General features: G+C 52.1%; 1 protein-coding gene across 3 annotated transcripts in view; it reads right to left on the reverse strand.

Moving 5' to 3' along the window:
- Positions 1 to 12,245: 12,245 nt before the first annotated feature.
- LRRC24 (leucine rich repeat containing 24) overlaps positions 12,246 to 18,319 on the reverse strand; it is a 94,941-nt gene continuing 88,867 nt past the window's right edge. For all 3 annotated transcript variants that reach the window (XM_056522925.1, XM_056522924.1, XM_056522923.1), the window contains 3 exons: positions 16,333 to 16,611; positions 15,397 to 15,565; positions 12,246 to 14,093 (listed from right to left, as the gene is read on the reverse strand). In XM_056522925.1, coding sequence (XP_056378900.1) covers positions 13,087 to 14,093; positions 15,397 to 15,565; positions 16,333 to 16,611 — 1,455 coding nt within the window. In that variant the 3' untranslated portion in view covers positions 12,246 to 13,086. The remainder of the gene's footprint in view (positions 14,094 to 15,396; positions 15,566 to 16,332; positions 16,612 to 18,319) is intronic.

The following is an 18,319-nucleotide window of genomic DNA, read 5'->3' on the forward strand; positions in this document are numbered from 1 at the left end:
GATACAGGGGGTGCAGTCTTCAGAGAAAGATGTGTGATGTTCTGCACTTTTTTCTTCATATAAATCCCTCCACGTTAGCTGACGTCAAAGGGTGAGTGCGACTCTATTATTACTCTGCATTGGGATTGGGATCCCGTGGGACCCAACCCAAAACGTACAGGCGGTCAGGAGGCTGTTGCGGGCGGGTGCGGGCGGTCAGGAGGCTGTTGCGGGCGGGTGCGGGCGGTCAGGAGGCTGTTGCGGGCGGTCTGGAGGCTGTTGCGGCCGGTCAGGAGGCTGTTGCAGGTGGGTGCGGGCGGTCAGGAGGCTGTTGCAGGTGGGTGCGGGCGGTCAGGAGGCTGTTGCAGGTGGGTGCGGGCGGTCAGGAGGCTGTTGCAGGTGGGTGCGGGCGGTCAGGAGGCTGTTGCAGGTGGGTGCGGGCGGTCAGGAGGCTGTTGCGGGCGGTCAGGAGGCTGTTGCGGGCGGTCAGGAGGCTGTTGCGGGCGGTCTGGAGGCTGTTGCGGGCGGTCTTCAGGCTGTTGCGGGCGGTCTGGAGGCTGTTGCGGGCGGTCTTCAGGCTGTTGCGGGCGGTCTGGAGGCTGTTGCGGGCGGTCTGGAGGCTGTTGCGGGCGGTCTGGGGGCTGTTGCGGGCGGTCTGGAGGCTGTTGCGGGCGGTCTGGAGGCTGTTGCGGGCGGTCTGGAGGCTGTTGCGGGCGGTCTGGAGGCTGTTGCGGGCGGTCTTCAGGCTGTTGCAGGCGGTCTGGAGGCTGTTGCAGGTGGGTGCGGGCGGTCAGGAGGCTGTTGCAGGCGGGTGTGGGTGGTCCCCCCCCAATGTGTATAGCACTATGTGTAGCACATTCCTATACAGGTGGGAGTATGTGCAGAGCAGAATTTGGTGCAATGCTCCGCAGATACGCCCACCTGTATGGGAATGTACACTACACACTGCTTTACATGGGGAGGATGTGCAGAGCATTGCACCCTAGTGTCTGTACATTCCTATGTTAGCGGGAGCGGGCAAGACTGGACAAACATTTTAGCGGGAGTGGAGCAAACACTCTGCGGGAGCAGGCGGGATTGGTCAGAAAATCTTCGGGAGCAGGATTAATAAATCAGTCCGGCACAGTTAGGGGACCGAGGTTCTGCAGTGTAAAGACCATTCGAACAGCTGGTGTTCTCCATGTTCTAGAGCAGTAGTCTCTAAACTGTGGACCTTCACATGATACAAAACTACAACTCCCAGCAGCCCCAACCGCTGTCCGGGCATGCTGGATGTTGTAGTTTTGCAACGGCTGGAGGTCCACAGTAGAGTCCTGCATTGGGATTGGGATGGAAACAAACTCTCTGCACCAGAGCATATAAATATGGGGTGACTAGGAGTAGATGCAATGTGGGCGTCCGTATAGAGCTGATACAGGGTGTGCAGTCTTCAGAGAAAGATGTGTGATGTACTGCACTTTTTTCTTCATATAAATCCCTCCACGTTAGCTGACGTCAAAGGGTGAGTGCGACTCTATTATTACTCTGCATTGGGATTGGGATCCCGTGGGACCCAACCCAAAACGTACAGGCGGTCAGGAGGCTGTTGCGGGCGGGTGCGGGCGGTCAGGAGGCTGTTGCGGGCGGGTGCGGGCGGTCAGGAGGCTGTTGCGGGCGGGTGCGGGCGGTCAGGAGGCTGTTGCGGGCGGTCTGGAGGCTGTTGCGGGCGGTCAGGAGGCTGTTGCAGGTGGGTGCGGGCGGTCAGGAGGCTGTTGCAGGTGGGTGCGGGCGGTCAGGAGGCTGTTGCAGGTGGGTGCGGGCGGTCAGGAGGCTGTTGCGGGCGGTCAGGAGGCTGTTGCGGGCGGTCAGGAGGCTGTTGCGGGCGGTCTGGAGGCTGTTGCGGGCGGTCTGGAGGCTGTTGCGGGCGGTCAGGAGGCTGTTGCAGGTGGGTGCGGGCGGTCAGGAGGCTGTTGCAGGTGGGTGCGGGCGGTCAGGAGGCTGTTGCAGGTGGGTGCGGGCGGTCAGGAGGCTGTTGCAGGTGGGTGCGGGCGGTCAGGAGGCTGTTGCAGGTGGGTGCGGGCGGTCAGGAGGCTGTTGCGGGCGGTCAGGAGGCTGTTGCGGGCGGTCTGGAGGCTGTTGCGGGCGGTCTGGAGGCTGTTGCGGGCGGTCTGGAGGCTGTTGCGGGCGGTCTTCAGGCTGTTGCGGGCGGTCTGGAGGCTGTTGCGGGCGGTCTGGAGGCTGTTGCGGGCGGTCTGGAGGCTGTTGCGGGCGGTCTTCAGGCTGTTGCAGGCGGTCTGGAGGCTGTTGCAGGTGGGTGCGGGCGGTCAGGAGGCTGTTGCAGGCGGGTGTGGGTGGTCCCCCCCCAATGTGTATAGCACTATGTGTAGCACATTCCTATACAGGTGGGAGTATGTGCAGAGCAGAATTTGGTGCAATGCTCCGCAGATACGCCCACCTGTATGGGAATGTACACTACACACTGCTTTACATGGGGAGGATGTGCAGAGCATTGCACCCTAGTGTCTGTACATTCCTATGTTAGCGGGAGCGGGCAAGACTGGACAAACATTTTAGCGGGAGTGGAGCAAACACTCTGCGGGAGCAGGCGGGATTGGTCAGAAAATCTTCGGGATTGGTCAGAAAATCATCGGGAGCAGGATTAATAAATCAGTCCGGCACAGTTTGGGGACCGAGGTTCTGCAGTGTAAAGACCATTCGAACAGCTGGTGTTCTCCATGTTCTAGAGCAGTAGTCTCTAAACTGTGGACCTTCACATGATGCAAAACTACAACTCCCAGCATGCCCGGACAGCCGATGGCTGTCCGGGCATGCTGGGTGTTGTAGTTTTGCAATAGATGGAGATCCACAGTTTGGAGCTCTAGGTTCTACAGTGTAAAGTCCATTCAATCAGCTCCTTATATCTCCGCTACCTGGACGTCCTCCACGTTCTAGAGCAGTGGCCTCCAAACTGTGGACCTCCAGCCTTTGGCTGTCCGGGCATGCTGGGTGTTGTAGTTTTGCAACAGAAATCTCAGCCGCTCCCCGTAATGCCCTTTAAGATTCTGATGCCCTCAGGAGCTGCACTCTCATCTCTGCCTCCTGTATTTCCAGACGTGATAAGAGCGAGATCACGTTCCCGGAGAGGAGTAACAATCCGGCGCCATCGTGTATCGCGTATTGCCGCGGAGCACTCGGGGCCCCTCCATGGTTCTTCTGACCATCCGGAGGATCAGTCCAGACCCCAGAATAGGGACTGATGCGGAGAGTCTGATCAGGGAGGTCTAAGGATCTCCTCGGAACGGAAATAAAGAGGAGAGATGAAAGCGTTACTGTCGTTAGAAACAACTTTTTTTCCATTTAACAGTTTTTTGTGTATTTGCACCATGTAGGTTCACATAGCTGCTTTTGGGTAATACAAAGCATGTACTTTGCTTACAAAGCTGTAAAAATTATATTTTTTGGGGAAAAATGCAGGTTTGTCTTCTGTCCTTGCACCATATAGTTTCACATGGCTGCATTAGAGTTATATAGAGCATGCATGGCTGCATTAGAGTTATGTAGATCATGCATGGCTGCATTAGAGTTACATGGAGCATGCATGGCTGCATTAGAGTTATATAGAGCATGCATGGCTGCATTAGAGTTATATAGATCATGCATGGCTGCATTAGCGTTATATAGATCATGCATGGCTGCATTAGAGTTATATGGAGCATGCATGGCTGCATTAGAGTTATATAGAGCATGCATGGCTGCATTAGAGTTATATAGATCATGCATGGCTGCATTAGAGTTATATAGAGCATGCATGGCTGCATTAGAGTTATATAGATCATGCATTTAGACAGTATGTTTTGCAAATGTAAAAATGTTTGTGCAGACCTCGTGACAGGGGAGAGGAGCTCATCATGCTCCAGGGGAAACACCCCCAGCCTCTTAGAGAAATGCAGAAAGACAGGAATATATAGATCAAAATGTATTTTACACATGAACACATACATATTATTATGTATACAGGTCTTAGGGCACATAACTACACTGATTTAAATTTTTTCTTTTCTTACTAATGATAGTAATGCTTTAAAGCAGCAGGAGGGTGAGTATCACACAAGACAGACCGCAGACCGGTCAGATCACACAGGACATCACAGCTGTGTATGGGGCCCTGCAGACTGGTCAGATCACACAGGACATCACAGCTGTGTATGGGGCCCTGCAGACTGGTCAGATCACGCAGGACATCACAGCTGTGTATGGGGCCCTGCAGACTGGTCAGATCACACAGGACATCACAGCTGTGTATGGGGCCCTGCAGACCGGTCAGATCACACAGGACATCACAGCTGTGTATGGGGCCCCGCAGACCGGTCAGATCACACAGGACATCACAGCTGTGTATGGGGCCCCGCAGACCGGTCAGATCACACAGGACATCACAGCTGTGTATGGGGCCCCACAGACCGGTCAGATCACATAGGACATCACAGCTGTGTATGGGGCCCTACAGACCGGTCAGATCACACAGGACTTCACAGCTGTGTATGGGGCCCCACAGACCAGTCAGATCACACAGGACATCACAGCTGTGTATGGGGCCCCGCAGACCGGTCAGATCCCACAGGACATCACAGCTGTGTATGGGGCCCTGCAGACCGGTCACATCACACAGAACATCACAGCTGTGTATGGGGCCCCACAGACCAGTCAGATCACACAGGACATCACAGCTGTGTATGGGGCCCCACAGACCAGTCAGATCACACAGGACATCACAGCTGTGTATGGGACCCCGCAGACCGGTCAGATCACATAGGACATCACAGCTGTGTATGGGACCCTACAGACCGGTCAGATCACACAGGACATCACAGCTGTGTATAGGGCCCCGCAGACCATTCAGATCACACAGGACATCACAGCTGTGTATGGGACCCCGCAGACCGGTCAGATCACACAGGACATCACAGCTGTGTATGGGACCCCGCAGACCGGTCACATCACACAGGACATCACAGCTGTGTATGGGGCCCCACAGACCGGTCAGATCACACAGGACATCACAGCTGTGTATGGGGCCCCGCGGCCCTGTCATAGTGGCTACAGTGGTCATCAGAACTGGAGCAATGGAAGAAGGCGCCTGGTGGTATGGATGACGTTTTCCATCATATGGAGGGCCCATTGTCACTTACCTGGGGAGGAGATGGCACCAGGATGCAGTGTGGGAAGACAAGCCGGTGGGGGCAGTGTGATGGGCAATGTTCTGCTGGAGACCTTGTGTCCTGGGATCATGAGGTTACTGTGACACCTCCAACCTACCTGACCATTGTACAGATCAAGTCCCGCTGTCATTAGGGGGTCCTGGCAGCAGGACCCTCTAATGGCAGCAGGACCCCTCTTGGCAGCAGGACCCCTCTTGGCAGCAGGACCCCTCTTGGCAGCAGGACCCTCAAATGGCAGCAGGACTCTCTAATGTCAGCAGGGCTCCCTAATGGCAACAGGGTCCCCTATTGGCAGCAGGACCCTCAAATGGCAGCAGGACTCTCTAATGTCAGCAGGGCTCCCTAATGGCAACAGGGTCCCCTATTGGCAGCAGGACCCTCTAATGGCAGCAGGACCCTCAAATGGCAGCGGGACCCTCTAATGGCATCAGGGCCCCCTAATGGCAGCAGGACCCTCTAATGGCAGCAGGACCCTCTAATGGCAGCAGGACCCTCTAATGGCAGCAGGGCCCCCTAATGGCAGAAGGGCCATCTAATGGCAGCAGGACCCCCTAATTGCAGCAGGGCCTCCTAATGGCAGCAGGGCCCCCTAATGGCAGCAGGACCCCCTAATTGCAGCAGGGCCTCCTAATGGCAGCAGGACCCTCTAATGGCAGCAGGACCCTCTAATGGCAGCAGGGCCCCCTATTGGCAGCAGGACCCTCTAATGGCAGCGGGACCCTCAAATGGCAGCGGGACCCTCTAATGTCAACGGGACCCTCTAATGGCAGCAGGGCCCCCTAATGGCAGCAGGGCCCCCTAATGGCAGCAGGACTCTCTAATGGCAGCAGGACCCTCTAATGGCAGCAGGACCCTCTAATGGCAGCAGGGCCCCCTAATGGCAGCAGGGCCCCCTAATGGCAGCAGGACTCTCTAATGGCAGCAGGACCCTCTAATGGCAGCAGGGCCCCCTAATGGCAGCAGGACCCTCTAATGGCAGCAGGGCCCTCTAATGGCAGCAGGGCCCCCTAATGGCAGCAGGGCCCCCTAATGGCAGCAGGACCCTCTAATGGCAGCAGGGCCCCCTAATGGCAGCAGGATTCTCTAATGACAGCAGGACCCGCTAATGGCAACAGGGCCCCCTAATGGCAGCAGGGCCCCCTATAGGCAGCAAGACCATCTAATGGCAGCAGGACCTTCTAATGGCAGCAGGGCCCCCTAATGGCAGCAGGGCCCCCTATAGGCAGCAGGACCCTCTAATGGCAGCAGGGCCCCCTAATGGCAGCAGGGACCCCTATAGGCAGCAGGACCATCTAATGGCAGCAGGACCCTCTAATGGCAACAGGGCCCCCTATAGGCAGCAGGACCCTCTAATGGCAGCAGGACCCCCTAATGGCAGAAGGGCCATCTAATGGCAGCAGGGCCCCCTAATGGCAGCAGGGCCCCCTAATGGCAGAAGGGCCATCTAATGGCAGCAGGGCCCCCTAATGGCAGCAGGACCCCCTAATGGCAGCAGGGCCCCCTAATGGCAGCAGGACCATCTAATGGCAGCAGGACCCACTAATGGCAGCAGGGCCCCCTAATGGCAGCAGGGCCCCCTAATGGCAGCAGGACCATCTAATTGCAGCAGGACCCACTAATGGCAGCAGGACCATCTAATGGCAGCAGGACCCACTAATGGCAGCAGGGCCCCCTAATGGCAGAAGGGCCATCTAATGGCAGAAGGGCCCCCTAATGGCAGCAGGACCCCCTAATGGCAGCAGGGCCCCCTAATGGCAGCAGGACCATCTAATGGCAGCAGGACCCACTAATGGCAGCAGGACCCCCTAATGGCAGCAGGGCCCCCTAATGGCAGCAGGACCATCTAATGGCAGCAGGGCCCCCTAATGGCAGCAGGGCCCCCTAATGGCAGCAGGACCATCTAATGGCAGCAGGACCCCCTAATGGCAGCAATCTCTATTATAAGCACAGAATATGTGAGCACGCTCCTGGTCATGTGAGAGGTTATGTCAGTGTTTCCCAACCAGGGTGCCTTCAGCTGTTGCAAAACTACAACTACCAGTGTGCCCGGACAGCATTCGGCTGTCCAGGCATGCTGGGAGTTGTAGTTTTTCAACAGCTGGAGGCACCCTGGTTGGGAAACACTGGGTTACGTGATGGATAGATCGGGGTTGTAGTGGGGATATGTCTGGTATCTGAGGTTTTTCTGCCGCACTATAGACCCTGACATTCTCCCGCCACTCATTACCCCATCTGCTGCTGTATTCATCTGCCGGAGCTGCGCTCTCACATTCAGTCAGATGCAGATTATCCCGAGAACCTGACACAGCGGGGGCTCCCGGAGCCTAATGCCCTTCAGCTTAATTGTGAGTTAGTGGCGGAGAAGCTTTCATGTCGGGGGGATGTGGAGAGGATTGAGCCGCGTTACTTCATTCAGCATCTCATCTGTGGGATAAGTCGCTGCGCGGTTTTAGGAAGCCATTTTAATGCGTGTTTGATGCACTGGCAGAGATCCGCTTTTAAGCTAAATGCTGTCTGATCGGCCGTTACATTAGCTAAGTGTTATCGTTATTGGAGATCAAAGACGGCTCTGCCGGAGGCGGGGGCCGCCGCGATATTCACATAACATTGAAATCAGCCCGGACACAACGCGCAACCTTCTGCAATTACAGCCGCTTCGGATAGAATGTGAGCAGATGCTCTTAAAGGCACCACCACCCAAAAAAATAAAATACCACTTCATCATCGGATAAGGAGTTCAGCTACTCTCTAAGACTCTCTTCCAATTCATCGCCATTTTCAGAGTCTCGGCTTGCCGTCGGTCAATGGAAATATGCTGCCACTAGGTGTCTCCCTACTTGTCCAGAGCACATTCCCCCCCCCCCCCCCCCCCCCCCCCCCCAATCTCAATCTCTTGCACAGACTTTGGACTCCTCCTGGCCTGGCTGAAGTCAGAAATCAGGAAATGCTGAGGGGAGTGTGTGCAGCCTTAGCCAATCACAGCTCATCTCACACTGAACTGCTCTGAATTGTATGTAGCAGAGTGAGGAAGTTCTCCCCTGTATGGCTTCAGATGATGTCACGCCTGCTGGGGAACGCCCCTTCCCTTTGAATCAGACTGAGCAGAAAATACAAAGCGATATCAAGGAAGAAAACTAAAAAGAAAATAATAAAAATAAAGGCCGGGGGTGGTTTATCATGATGGGGGCAGTGAACTGGGGGGATTATAACATTTAACTAGATCATGAGAGGTTCTCTTTAATAATTGTATCCAGTCCAGACAGTTCTTAGTAAGCGGAACATGCGGACATTTTACCTGCACCGACACATTGTAACAATAGATCGGTGCTGATGCCGGTGATAGTTATGGCAGCACCGCACTTTCCTTTGGACTGGAGGAATCTCCGCAGCCGGTTTGTTTTCCTTTAGGTGAGGAGCGGCTCATTGTATTATACGACTTTATATGTATCCAAGTCACGCAGAAAGAAAGAGGACGACACAGGATTTATTCCATAGAAAAGTCATCAAACCATTTTATTCTCAAATAAAACATTAAAATAACTTGGCAGTAACCAAAGAGAACGACTGAGCGCCTCCTCTTCCCTCCCATTGGTGACTGAGCGCCTCCTCTTCCCTCCCATTGGTGACTGAGCGCCTCCTCTTCCCTCCCATTGGTGACTGAGCGCCTCCTCTTCCCTCCCATTGGTGACTGAGCACCTCCTCTACCTTCCTCTCGGTGACTGAGCGCCTCCTCTACCCTCTCCTCGGTGACTGAGCGCCTCCTCTACCCTCTCCTCGGTGACTGAGCGCCTCCTCTACCCTCTCCTCAGTGACTGAGCACCTCCTCTACCTTCCTCTCAGTGACTGAGCGCCCCCTCTTCCCTCAGTGACAGAGCGCATCCTCTACCCTCTCCTCGGTGACTGAGCGCCTCCTCTACCCTCTCCTCGGTGACTGAGCGCCTCCTCTACCCTCTCCTCAGTGACTGAGCACCTCCTCTACCTTCCTCTCAGTGACTGAGCGCCCCCTCTTCCCTCAGTGACAGAGCGCATCCTCTACCCTCTCCTCGGCGACTGAGCGCCTCCTCTACCCTCTCCCCAGTGACTGAGCACCTCCTCTACCTTCCTCTCCTCGGTGACTGAGCGCCTCCTCTACCCTCTCCTCGGCGACTGAGCGCCTCCTCTACCCTCTCCCCAGTGACTGAGCACCTCCTCTACCTTCCTCTCGGTGACTGAGCGCCCCCTCTTCCCTCAGTGACAGAGCGCATCCTCTACCCTCTCCTCGGTGACTGAGCGCCTCCTCTACCCTCTCCTCGGCGACTGAGCGCCTCCTCTACCCTCTCCCCAGTGACTGAGCACCTCCTCTACCCTCTCTTCAGTGACTGAACACCTCCTCCCTTCCTCTCGGTGACTGAGCGCCTCCTTACCCTCTCCTTGGTGACTGAGGGCCTCCTCTACCCTCTCCTCAGTGATTGAGCGCCTCCTCTACCTTCCTCTCGGTGACAGAGCGCCTCCTCTACCCTCTCCTCAGTGACTGAGCGCCTCCTCTACCCTCTCCTCAGTGACTGAGCGCCTCCTCTACCCTCTCCTCAGTGACTGAGCGCCTCCTCTACCCTCTCCTCAGTGACTGAGCGCCTCCTCTACCTTCCTCTCGGTGACTGAGCGCCTCCTCTACCCTCTCCTCAGTGACTGAGCGCCTCCTCTACCTTCCTCTCGGTGACTGAGCGCCTCCTCTACCTTCCTCTCGGTGACTGAGTGCCTCCTCTACCCTCTTCTCAGTGACTGAGCGCCTCCTCTACCTTCCTCTCGGTGACTGAGCGCCTCCTCTACCCTCTTCTCAGTGACTGAGCGCCCCCTCTTCCCTAAGTGACCACACACCCCTCTGTCCTCGGTGACTGCGCCCCCTCTACCCTTGGTGATCATGCGCCTCTTCTTTCCACCTACCACCTTCTGTGACTGCATGGCTTCGTTTCTGCCCTTTTTGACTGTGCCCATCTTCTCTCCCGGTTCGCCCCCTGTACCCTTGGTGACTGTTAACCCCTTTATCTATGTTTAGTGTCACCTTTTGTTGTACACGGTGCATATAGGAGAGGTGGAAGGGAAATGATAAGTGTTCTGCGCACATTTTTGCCTTACAGAGGTTGTTAGTGGAGGGAAATATCTTTAGTTGCCGACATTGACGTCACCGGGAAACCTGTCACCTGGATTCTGCTCGGCGTTTATCTATCGCAGGTAATGGAAACGAAATCTGTATACAGTGCTGCAAAAAAGTAATTGCCCCCCTGAACCTAATACCTAGTGGTGCCACCATCTGCGATAACAGGCAGCGAGTCTTTCCTATCGCTCTGGAGGGTTTTTGTCGCATTTGTCTTTGTAGACTTGTTTTAATTCCAGTGAAGGGGTTTTCGAGCATGAACCGTGGTACAACAGTAAATTCACGATTTAACCCTTACACGACCCAAGGTGCGGTCCAGGTGTATGCAATCAAAAGCGTAAGGATAGTGAATAGAAAAATAAATTGTTAATAAATGTGAATAAGCCTCTTTCTTATGAAAGTTTGAATCACCCCCATTTTCCAAGTATAATAATGTAAATGAAAATAAACAAACACGTAAAAAAAAAAATACTAAAGTCCAGAATTGCCAATTCTGAACAAAATAAAGATAATGGGGTTTATTTACTAAGAGGGGAGTGTCGTTTTCTTTGTGGGTTTTGATTTCCGACAGGTATTTACTAAGGTTTCCCTACGTTTTGCTTATTTTATTTTTTTTACACCTCCTCTGATCTGTCGGGTTTTCCGGAGCTCAAATCCACCACATTTTCTGTGGAAACCTTAGTAAATATGTTGGGATTTTTCATAACTGCCGGGGACACGCCCCTTTTGCCGGGTACACACCCACTTTCTCCCATGGACACGCCCCCTTTGGTTTTGTTTTTTTTCAGGGTCGCAAATTGTGTCGCGTGGAACCTGCGACACAATTTCGCCGCAAAACCCAACAAAAAAAGAGTCGAGATCACATTAGTAAATAAACCCCAATGTGTCATTTTAACTGTAAATTGCGCAGCGTGGAAACAAACCCCAACCCCCCCCCCCCTCCGCAATAATTTTTGTTTTGTTTTACTGTAGATTTTGGGGTTAAATGAGTGATGTCATTACAAAGTACAATTGGTCCCGCACCTCGGGCCATAAAGGTCCCGCTTTTTCCCTGTAATACTCAAGTTTACTTGTGTTATCGTTGTGTTTCTTGACCAAAGTGCCTCCAGATGTTGCAAAACTGCAACTCCCAGCATGCCTGGACAGCCAAAGGCTGTCCAGGCATGCTGGGAGTTGTAGTTTTGCAACACCGGGAGGCACCCTGGTTGGGAAACACTGGTGGAATGTTTACATTTGTTTGATGATATGTTTGTTGGGTTTTGCGCCGAAATTGTGTCGCAGGTTCCATGCGGCACAATTTGCGACCCTGAAAAAAAAATAAAAAAAATAAAGGGGGCGTGTCCATGGGAGAAAGTGGGTGTGTCCCCGACAAAAGAGGCGTGTCCCCGACAGTTATGAAAAATCCCAACATATTTACTAAGGTTTCCACAGAAAATGTGGTGGATTTGAGCTCCGGAAAACCCGACAGATCAGAACAGTTGTAAAAAAAAAAAAATACGCAAAACGTAGGGAAACCTTAGTAAATACTCCGGTGAAAAATTTTTTTTTTTTTTTTTTTTAAATCAACTGGTGCCAGAAAGTTAAACAGATTTGTAAATTACTTCTATTAAAAAATCTTAATCCTTCCTGTACTTATTAGCTGCTGGATACTTCAGTGGAAATTATTTTCCGTTTGAAACACAGAGCTCTCTGCTGACATCATGAGCACAGTGCTCTCTGCTGACATCTCTGTCCATTTTAGGAACTGTCCAGAGTAAAATGAAATCCCCATAGCAAACATATGCTGCTCCGGACAGTTCCTAAAATGGACAGAGATGTCAGCAGTGAGCACAGTGCTCATGATGTCAGCAGAGAGCTCTGTGTTTCAAACGGAAAATAATTTCCACTGAAGTATTCAGCAGCTAATAAGTACAGGAAGGATTAAGATTTTTTAATATGAGTAATTTACAAATCTGTTTAACTTTCTGGCACCAGTTGATTAAAAAAAAAAAAGTTTTTCACCGGAGTACCCCTTTAAGTGACAAAATAACCAAAGAGTAAATTCAGGGAAGGGGCGAATACTTTTCGGCAGCGCTGACTATTGTATAATCCAGACTATGAACATTGGAAACCTGCAACAAAAAATCCTCGGGGGAAATTTCCCATGAAATGTGCTTCGCATCCTATCGCCTCTGACATGTGAACAGATCCCTACAGGACCGGAACCTTCTTCTCAACCTGGATGAAGATTTGAGATGTTATGAAGTGACAGGAGAAGGATTTGTCATGTGACGCGCGTTATGTCTCCCCGTCAGGGCCCGTTTCCCGCTCACATCTCTTCCCGCCGCTCGCTAATGAAAGACATTACAAGTCCTTCCATGTGAAGACGTGTGCGCTGACAGCCACGCCGCAGAGCACGGTGAACCTTCTACAACATCCCGGCTTCTTGTCTCCTGCCTCCTGGAGGTGTCAGACAGCGATAATAAAATGCTACCAGTGACAGCCGGGGGGTGGAGGATATGTTTGAGAACTCCTCGGGAAGGCTGTCAGGTCTGCCACAGGTCGCGCGTCACCTCTGCTCCACCAACCAAGACGGCCATGAAGTCTCTACCAGCTAAAAAAGAGGAAAAAAAACAAAGCTCCCGGAGGGGCAGGCTGTGCGGCCCGCGTGGAACGGTGTGACTTATCGTTCTGTATAAAATAGAAGCGGTATTAAAATTTGCAGCAGTTATTTCTTCACCCACCCCTCCCCCCACACACACACATCACAACCTTTAGCACATCGAAACAAATTGTTCTTCAGCAGTGTATTTCATACGCGATCTGCTGCTGGAACAGAAAGCCCTGGTTCATGAAAATGTCATTGATCTGCCGCTCTGCCTCCTCCTCCAGCGTCTGAGTTCCTTGGTCCTGTAGGTCGTCGGTCAGCTCCGTCAGACCAGTGAAGCTGCTCAGCCCTTCCGGGTCCTTGTAGGTTGGGAAATGGGCCTTATTCCTGTCTATGACAAACATCTCGTGTCCACATTCATCCCTGTACTCTTCCAGTTGGGCGAAGGTGGTCGGCCCGTCGGAATAGTCATTCACGTACAGGATGTTCTCCTCTTTTTTGGACTTTTTTCTCTTGTGGTGCTTTCTGTAGATCATGACAATTAGAAGCATGGCAGTCATGGCCAGCAAGGAGATGCCAATGGCGATGGCTGTCTGCGTAGCCATGCTGAGTGCGGTGAACTCCATGCTCTCCATGTCATACAGAGGCTCCTGGCTGATATCCACAGTCGTGTACGAGCGAGACTGCTGGTTGGACAGGTTGACCGTCAAGTGAAACAAGACTTTAGCTGTTCCCCCGGGATTAGACGCCACGCATTCGTACTTCCCAGCGTGAGACATGGTGATATTATTCAGTAAGAGCATGCCGCTTCCTGTGTCCGAGTCAAACTGCTCCCCAACGCTTCTCTCACTCAGCTCAAAGGTCCTGCTGTTGGCAGACTTCAGATTACCTCTGGGTGGACTAGTGCGAGCGTGGGCGACTTTCCTCCAAGTAACCAGCGGCTGAGGATATCCGGTAGCTCGACAGGAGACACGAAGCTCATCCCCTAGTCGAGCGGTTATCTCCATGGGGTCTACAAGGACTACGGGAGGGATACAGACCAGGCTGTTACTGGAGATCTCCAGAAGACTCTGGTGGGATAATCTTGGCGGTTCCGAACAGATGAGTTTCTTGTCAAAAGAGGTTAGAAGACGTTTGCCTTCTTCTCTCATCCATGTCCGGAGCCAATGGAGGGCACAGTCACATCTCCAAGGGTTTTCTGCAATCGGAAGAAAGAGATGAAGAGGTAAAAATGGAAACAGAAAGATTTTAGTCTAATTACAGTCACCTCCAATATACGGGGTAAAAATAATGTCATTGACTTTTCACTCATCTTTCTCATACAGATTAGGGGTTTCGATCCGAACGTTACTTTAGTGGGCCATAATTTATCGTATAACCTTCATATCAGGGAAGCTATAGATAATATATGAACAGTAAAGACTCGTCCACACTATAGAGGTTCCGCTCAGGAAAGCCCATAGTCATACAATTTCGACACTTATGTTTACGGCAAATTCCAAGCAAAATAAGCAACAAATCCTGGCGGAGAGGATCCACTGAGGAAATTCGGCAAGGAAACTCCAACTGTAAGGACATCTTCACACTGCGGAATTTCCGCTGGATAAAAGGTTAACTTGCAGGTGAATGAGCTTTCGGTTCACCCATTAATACAGAAATTCCGACAGAAAATTCTGATCAAATAATTCCGCCAGAACATTGAACCTGCTCAATGTTCTGGTAGAATCAGCTCCGCAGACCTGTGTGAACCCGGCCTAAATGCATACTTACCTTGTACTTAGCTTGTAAAGATTGTGGGACTTGTATAGAGACATAAAACTTCTAGAAATGTTTGTTTCCAGTTTTTTTGCCCGGTGAAAAATTTACATTTTCAGAATTTTATTATATATATTTTTTAATTGCTGAGAACTTTTACAAATTAAAAATCATTTAGCGACACTGGAAAGATGAAATGCAGCATATATAAAAGTAAAATAAAAATTCAGTTTGATTAGTAAATAATAAACTAAAATTGCTTTTTAAAACTTTATTTTTGCTACAAATGGAAAAAATGTCATAGCGAGGTTTAACAATGAAGCGGTGCTTTAAAAAAAAATGTTTTAAAAAAATTGAGAAAAGCGGGGAAAAAAAATGTTACACAAAATTTACATGAAATTTAATCTGCCTTATTATCTGAACTACTCATAAAGGGAAAACTTGGAAAGATGCTCAGATGTCTTTCCTTAAGGTCAAATTGTTATATAGAGTGAATACCGTGTTATGGAAATGTTATTTATCCTTAGAAAAGTATATATTTCAGGGCAAGCGGGACTAGACGTCAGCCGGCGAACAGGACTAGACGTCAGCCGGCGAGCGGGACTAGACTGAGCAGGTTAGCAGGACTAGACGTCAGCCGGCGAGCGGGACTAGACTGCAGCAGGTTAGCAGGACTAGACTGCAGTAGGCAATGAGGATTAGACAGCAGGCATGACCCTATGGTCCTGTGGGGTGGCATAGCATACCTGTCAGTCGCAGCACCTGCAGGCTGATCAGAGGCCGGAGCGTTGCACGACTTATGGTCCGCAGATTGTTCTTGCTGAGGTCGAGCAGGGCCAGGGAGGATAGTCCGGAGAAGGCCTGCTCCTGGAGGGTCTCTATGTTGTTCTCCTGCAAATGCAGCTCTTGAAGTCTCTGAGAAGGTAAAAAATTGATTATTTTCCCTCTGTAATATTACCAGACTAGTATCAAAGATGGCGGATCATTACCCAACAGTGGCATGTCCTATGTTACTACTATGTGCAATGGGTATATTTAGCCCCTGAGCCTTGTCAAGTGCCACATCTCCAGCAGGCTCCAGTCTGTGACAACTCGTGAGGCGTCTTTCAACACTGAACTCCATTACTGTCTGGCAGGTAAGTAATAAAGTCACGTTATGGTGGTTAACCCCTTTAACCGCTTAAGGACGCAGGGGGCGTCATAGTGGGTCGGCCCCAGCGGCTAATGAAAGCCCGGGACCTTGTGCCGTGCGCTATTAACCCTTTAGACGCGGCGATCAATTCAATCACCGCGTCTAAAGTTGAAAAAATTGCATAACGGCAGCTCAGTCAGGCTGATCGGGACCCTATCAGCTAGGACCCAGCAGGAGGGTCCCTTACCTACCTCCGGCGTGTCCGATCGGTGATTGACTTCTTCATGCCTGAGATCCAAGCAGGAGAAGTCACGCCCCGATAACCCTGATCATCCGCATGTAGTTCTATGCCGATGATCAGTGTTAGGAATCAATGTAATGCATGTTATAGCCCCTAGAGGGAGCTATAACATAACAAAAAAAAAGTGGGAAAAAAAAGTTACTAATGATGAATTAATTTGATTACATTCAGATATTACAACTCACAGTCTGCATTACTCCCTAATAATCTACCAATTTATATGTCCCGCTGTGAAATTAGTGGCTCTACCTGTAGGTCAGAGAACGTGTACGCCAGCAGTCGGGTGATCTGGTTTCCGGCCAGGTACAGGACCCTCAGGTGCTCCAGCCCTTTGAAGATGCTGCTGTTGATCAGGTGGATGCGGTTGCCATTCAAAGCAAGTTCCACCAGATGCTGCTGAGCTTTGAAGGCTCCGGGCTCCAGGCCAGAGATGGTGTTATTCTGGATATACAAATACTGGAGGCCCGATAAAGGAGACAAGTCCTGCTGCTGGATCTGAGATATTGCATTATCCTGCAGGAACACAGTCTGTGGAGAGAGAAGACAGAGAAAGACATAAGAAACCAAGCTTTATATCAACACCTACAACCGTTCAGACCTGAGAAGAGGACTGTCACGATTCGGCAGGCTGGAGGTGGATCCTCTGTGTCAGAGAGGGACTGGCGTGGACCGTGTTGGTGGACCGGTTCTAAGTTGCTACTGGTTTTCACCAGAGCCCGCCGCAAAGCGGGATGGTCTTGCAGCGGCGGTAGCAACCAGGTCGTATCCACCGGCAACGGCTCAACCTCTCTGACTGCTGAGATAGGCGCGGTACAAGGGAGTAGACAAGAGCAAGGTCGGACGTAGCAGAAGGTCGGGGCAGGCAGCAAGGATCGTAGTCAGGGGCAACGGCAGGAGGTCTGGAACACAGGCTAGGAACACTCAAGGAAAGGCTTTCTCTGGCACAAGGGCAACAAGATCCGGCAAGGGAGTGCAGGGGAAGTGAGGTATAAGTAGGGCAAGGAACAGGTGCAAGCTAATCAGGGTGATTGGACCAGGCACCATCATTGGTGCACTGGCCCTTTAAATTGCAGAGACCCGGCGCGCGCGCGCCCTAAGGAGCGGGGCGGCGCGCACAGGGACAACACAGACGGGGAACAGGTCAGGTACGGGAGCCGAGATGCGCATCGCGAGCGGGCGCGTCCCGCATCGCGAATCGCATCCCGGCTGGGAGCAATATCGCAGCGCACCCGGTCAGCAGGTCTGACCGGGGCGCTGCGAATAAGAGAACGCTACGAGCGCTTCGGGGAGGAGCGGGGACCCGGAGCGCTCGGCGTAACAGTACCCCCCCCCCCCCTTGGGTCTCCCCCTCTTCTTGGAGCCTGAGAACCTGAGGATAAGACTTTTGTCCAGGATGTTGTCCTCAGGTTCCCAAGATCTCTCCTCTGAGCACTTAACTACAAAGGGTCCAAGATAACGTGGTCCCAGATTAAAACTGGGGACACGGAAGCGGATATACTTGGTGGAGAGCCACACAAAAACAGGAGGAGTTCTTCTTTTTTTTTCGGCAAGCTTCTTCACCCGGGATGAGGCTAGTATGAGGGATTTTAGAGTCTTTTTCCAGACGGTGGCGAAGCCCCGGGAAACCTCATCAACAGCGGGCACACAAGAAGGCGTGGGGGTGGGGAGGGAGGGAAGAGGGTGAAGCTTGGCACGGGGCAGAGTGTTAACAGGACGGGGGCTGTGAGGAGGAGACACAGCATAGTCCAGATAGGCCTTGGGGAGACCAGGTAAAGGAGGAGACACAGAGGTTTGACTGACGGGACTGGGAGCAGACGTGAGGCATTTTCTGTGGCAAGAAGCACCCCAGCTCTTGATCTCCCCGGTGGTCCAGACAAGGGTAGAGGAGTGGCGTTGGAGCCATGGCAGACCGAGGAGGACTTCAGAGGAGCATTTGGGCAAAACAAAAAGTTCAATTTTTTTGAGATGCAGTTCCATGCTCAAGAGCAGGGGTTCTGTGCGGTAACGCACAGTGCAGTATAGAAGTAAATCTTTCTTTCTGCGGCGAGTCCTCTCTTCAGGGGTCAGGCGAGACCGATCCACTTGCATAGCCTCCTCGGCGGGAGGCACAGGGGTAGATTGCAAAGGATACTGTGAGAGAGGTGCTCCGAGCGGTGTGGCCCATGGCAGGGCCTTCCCAGGCAGGAGACCACGGCAGAGTCTAGAGTCCCCATCAAATTTGTCCGGCAGGGACAAG

Source organism: Hyla sarda, chromosome 5 (genome assembly GCF_029499605.1).
Source record: "Hyla sarda isolate aHylSar1 chromosome 5, aHylSar1.hap1, whole genome shotgun sequence".
In the NCBI taxonomy this organism is placed as follows: domain Eukaryota; kingdom Metazoa; phylum Chordata; class Amphibia; order Anura; family Hylidae; genus Hyla; species Hyla sarda.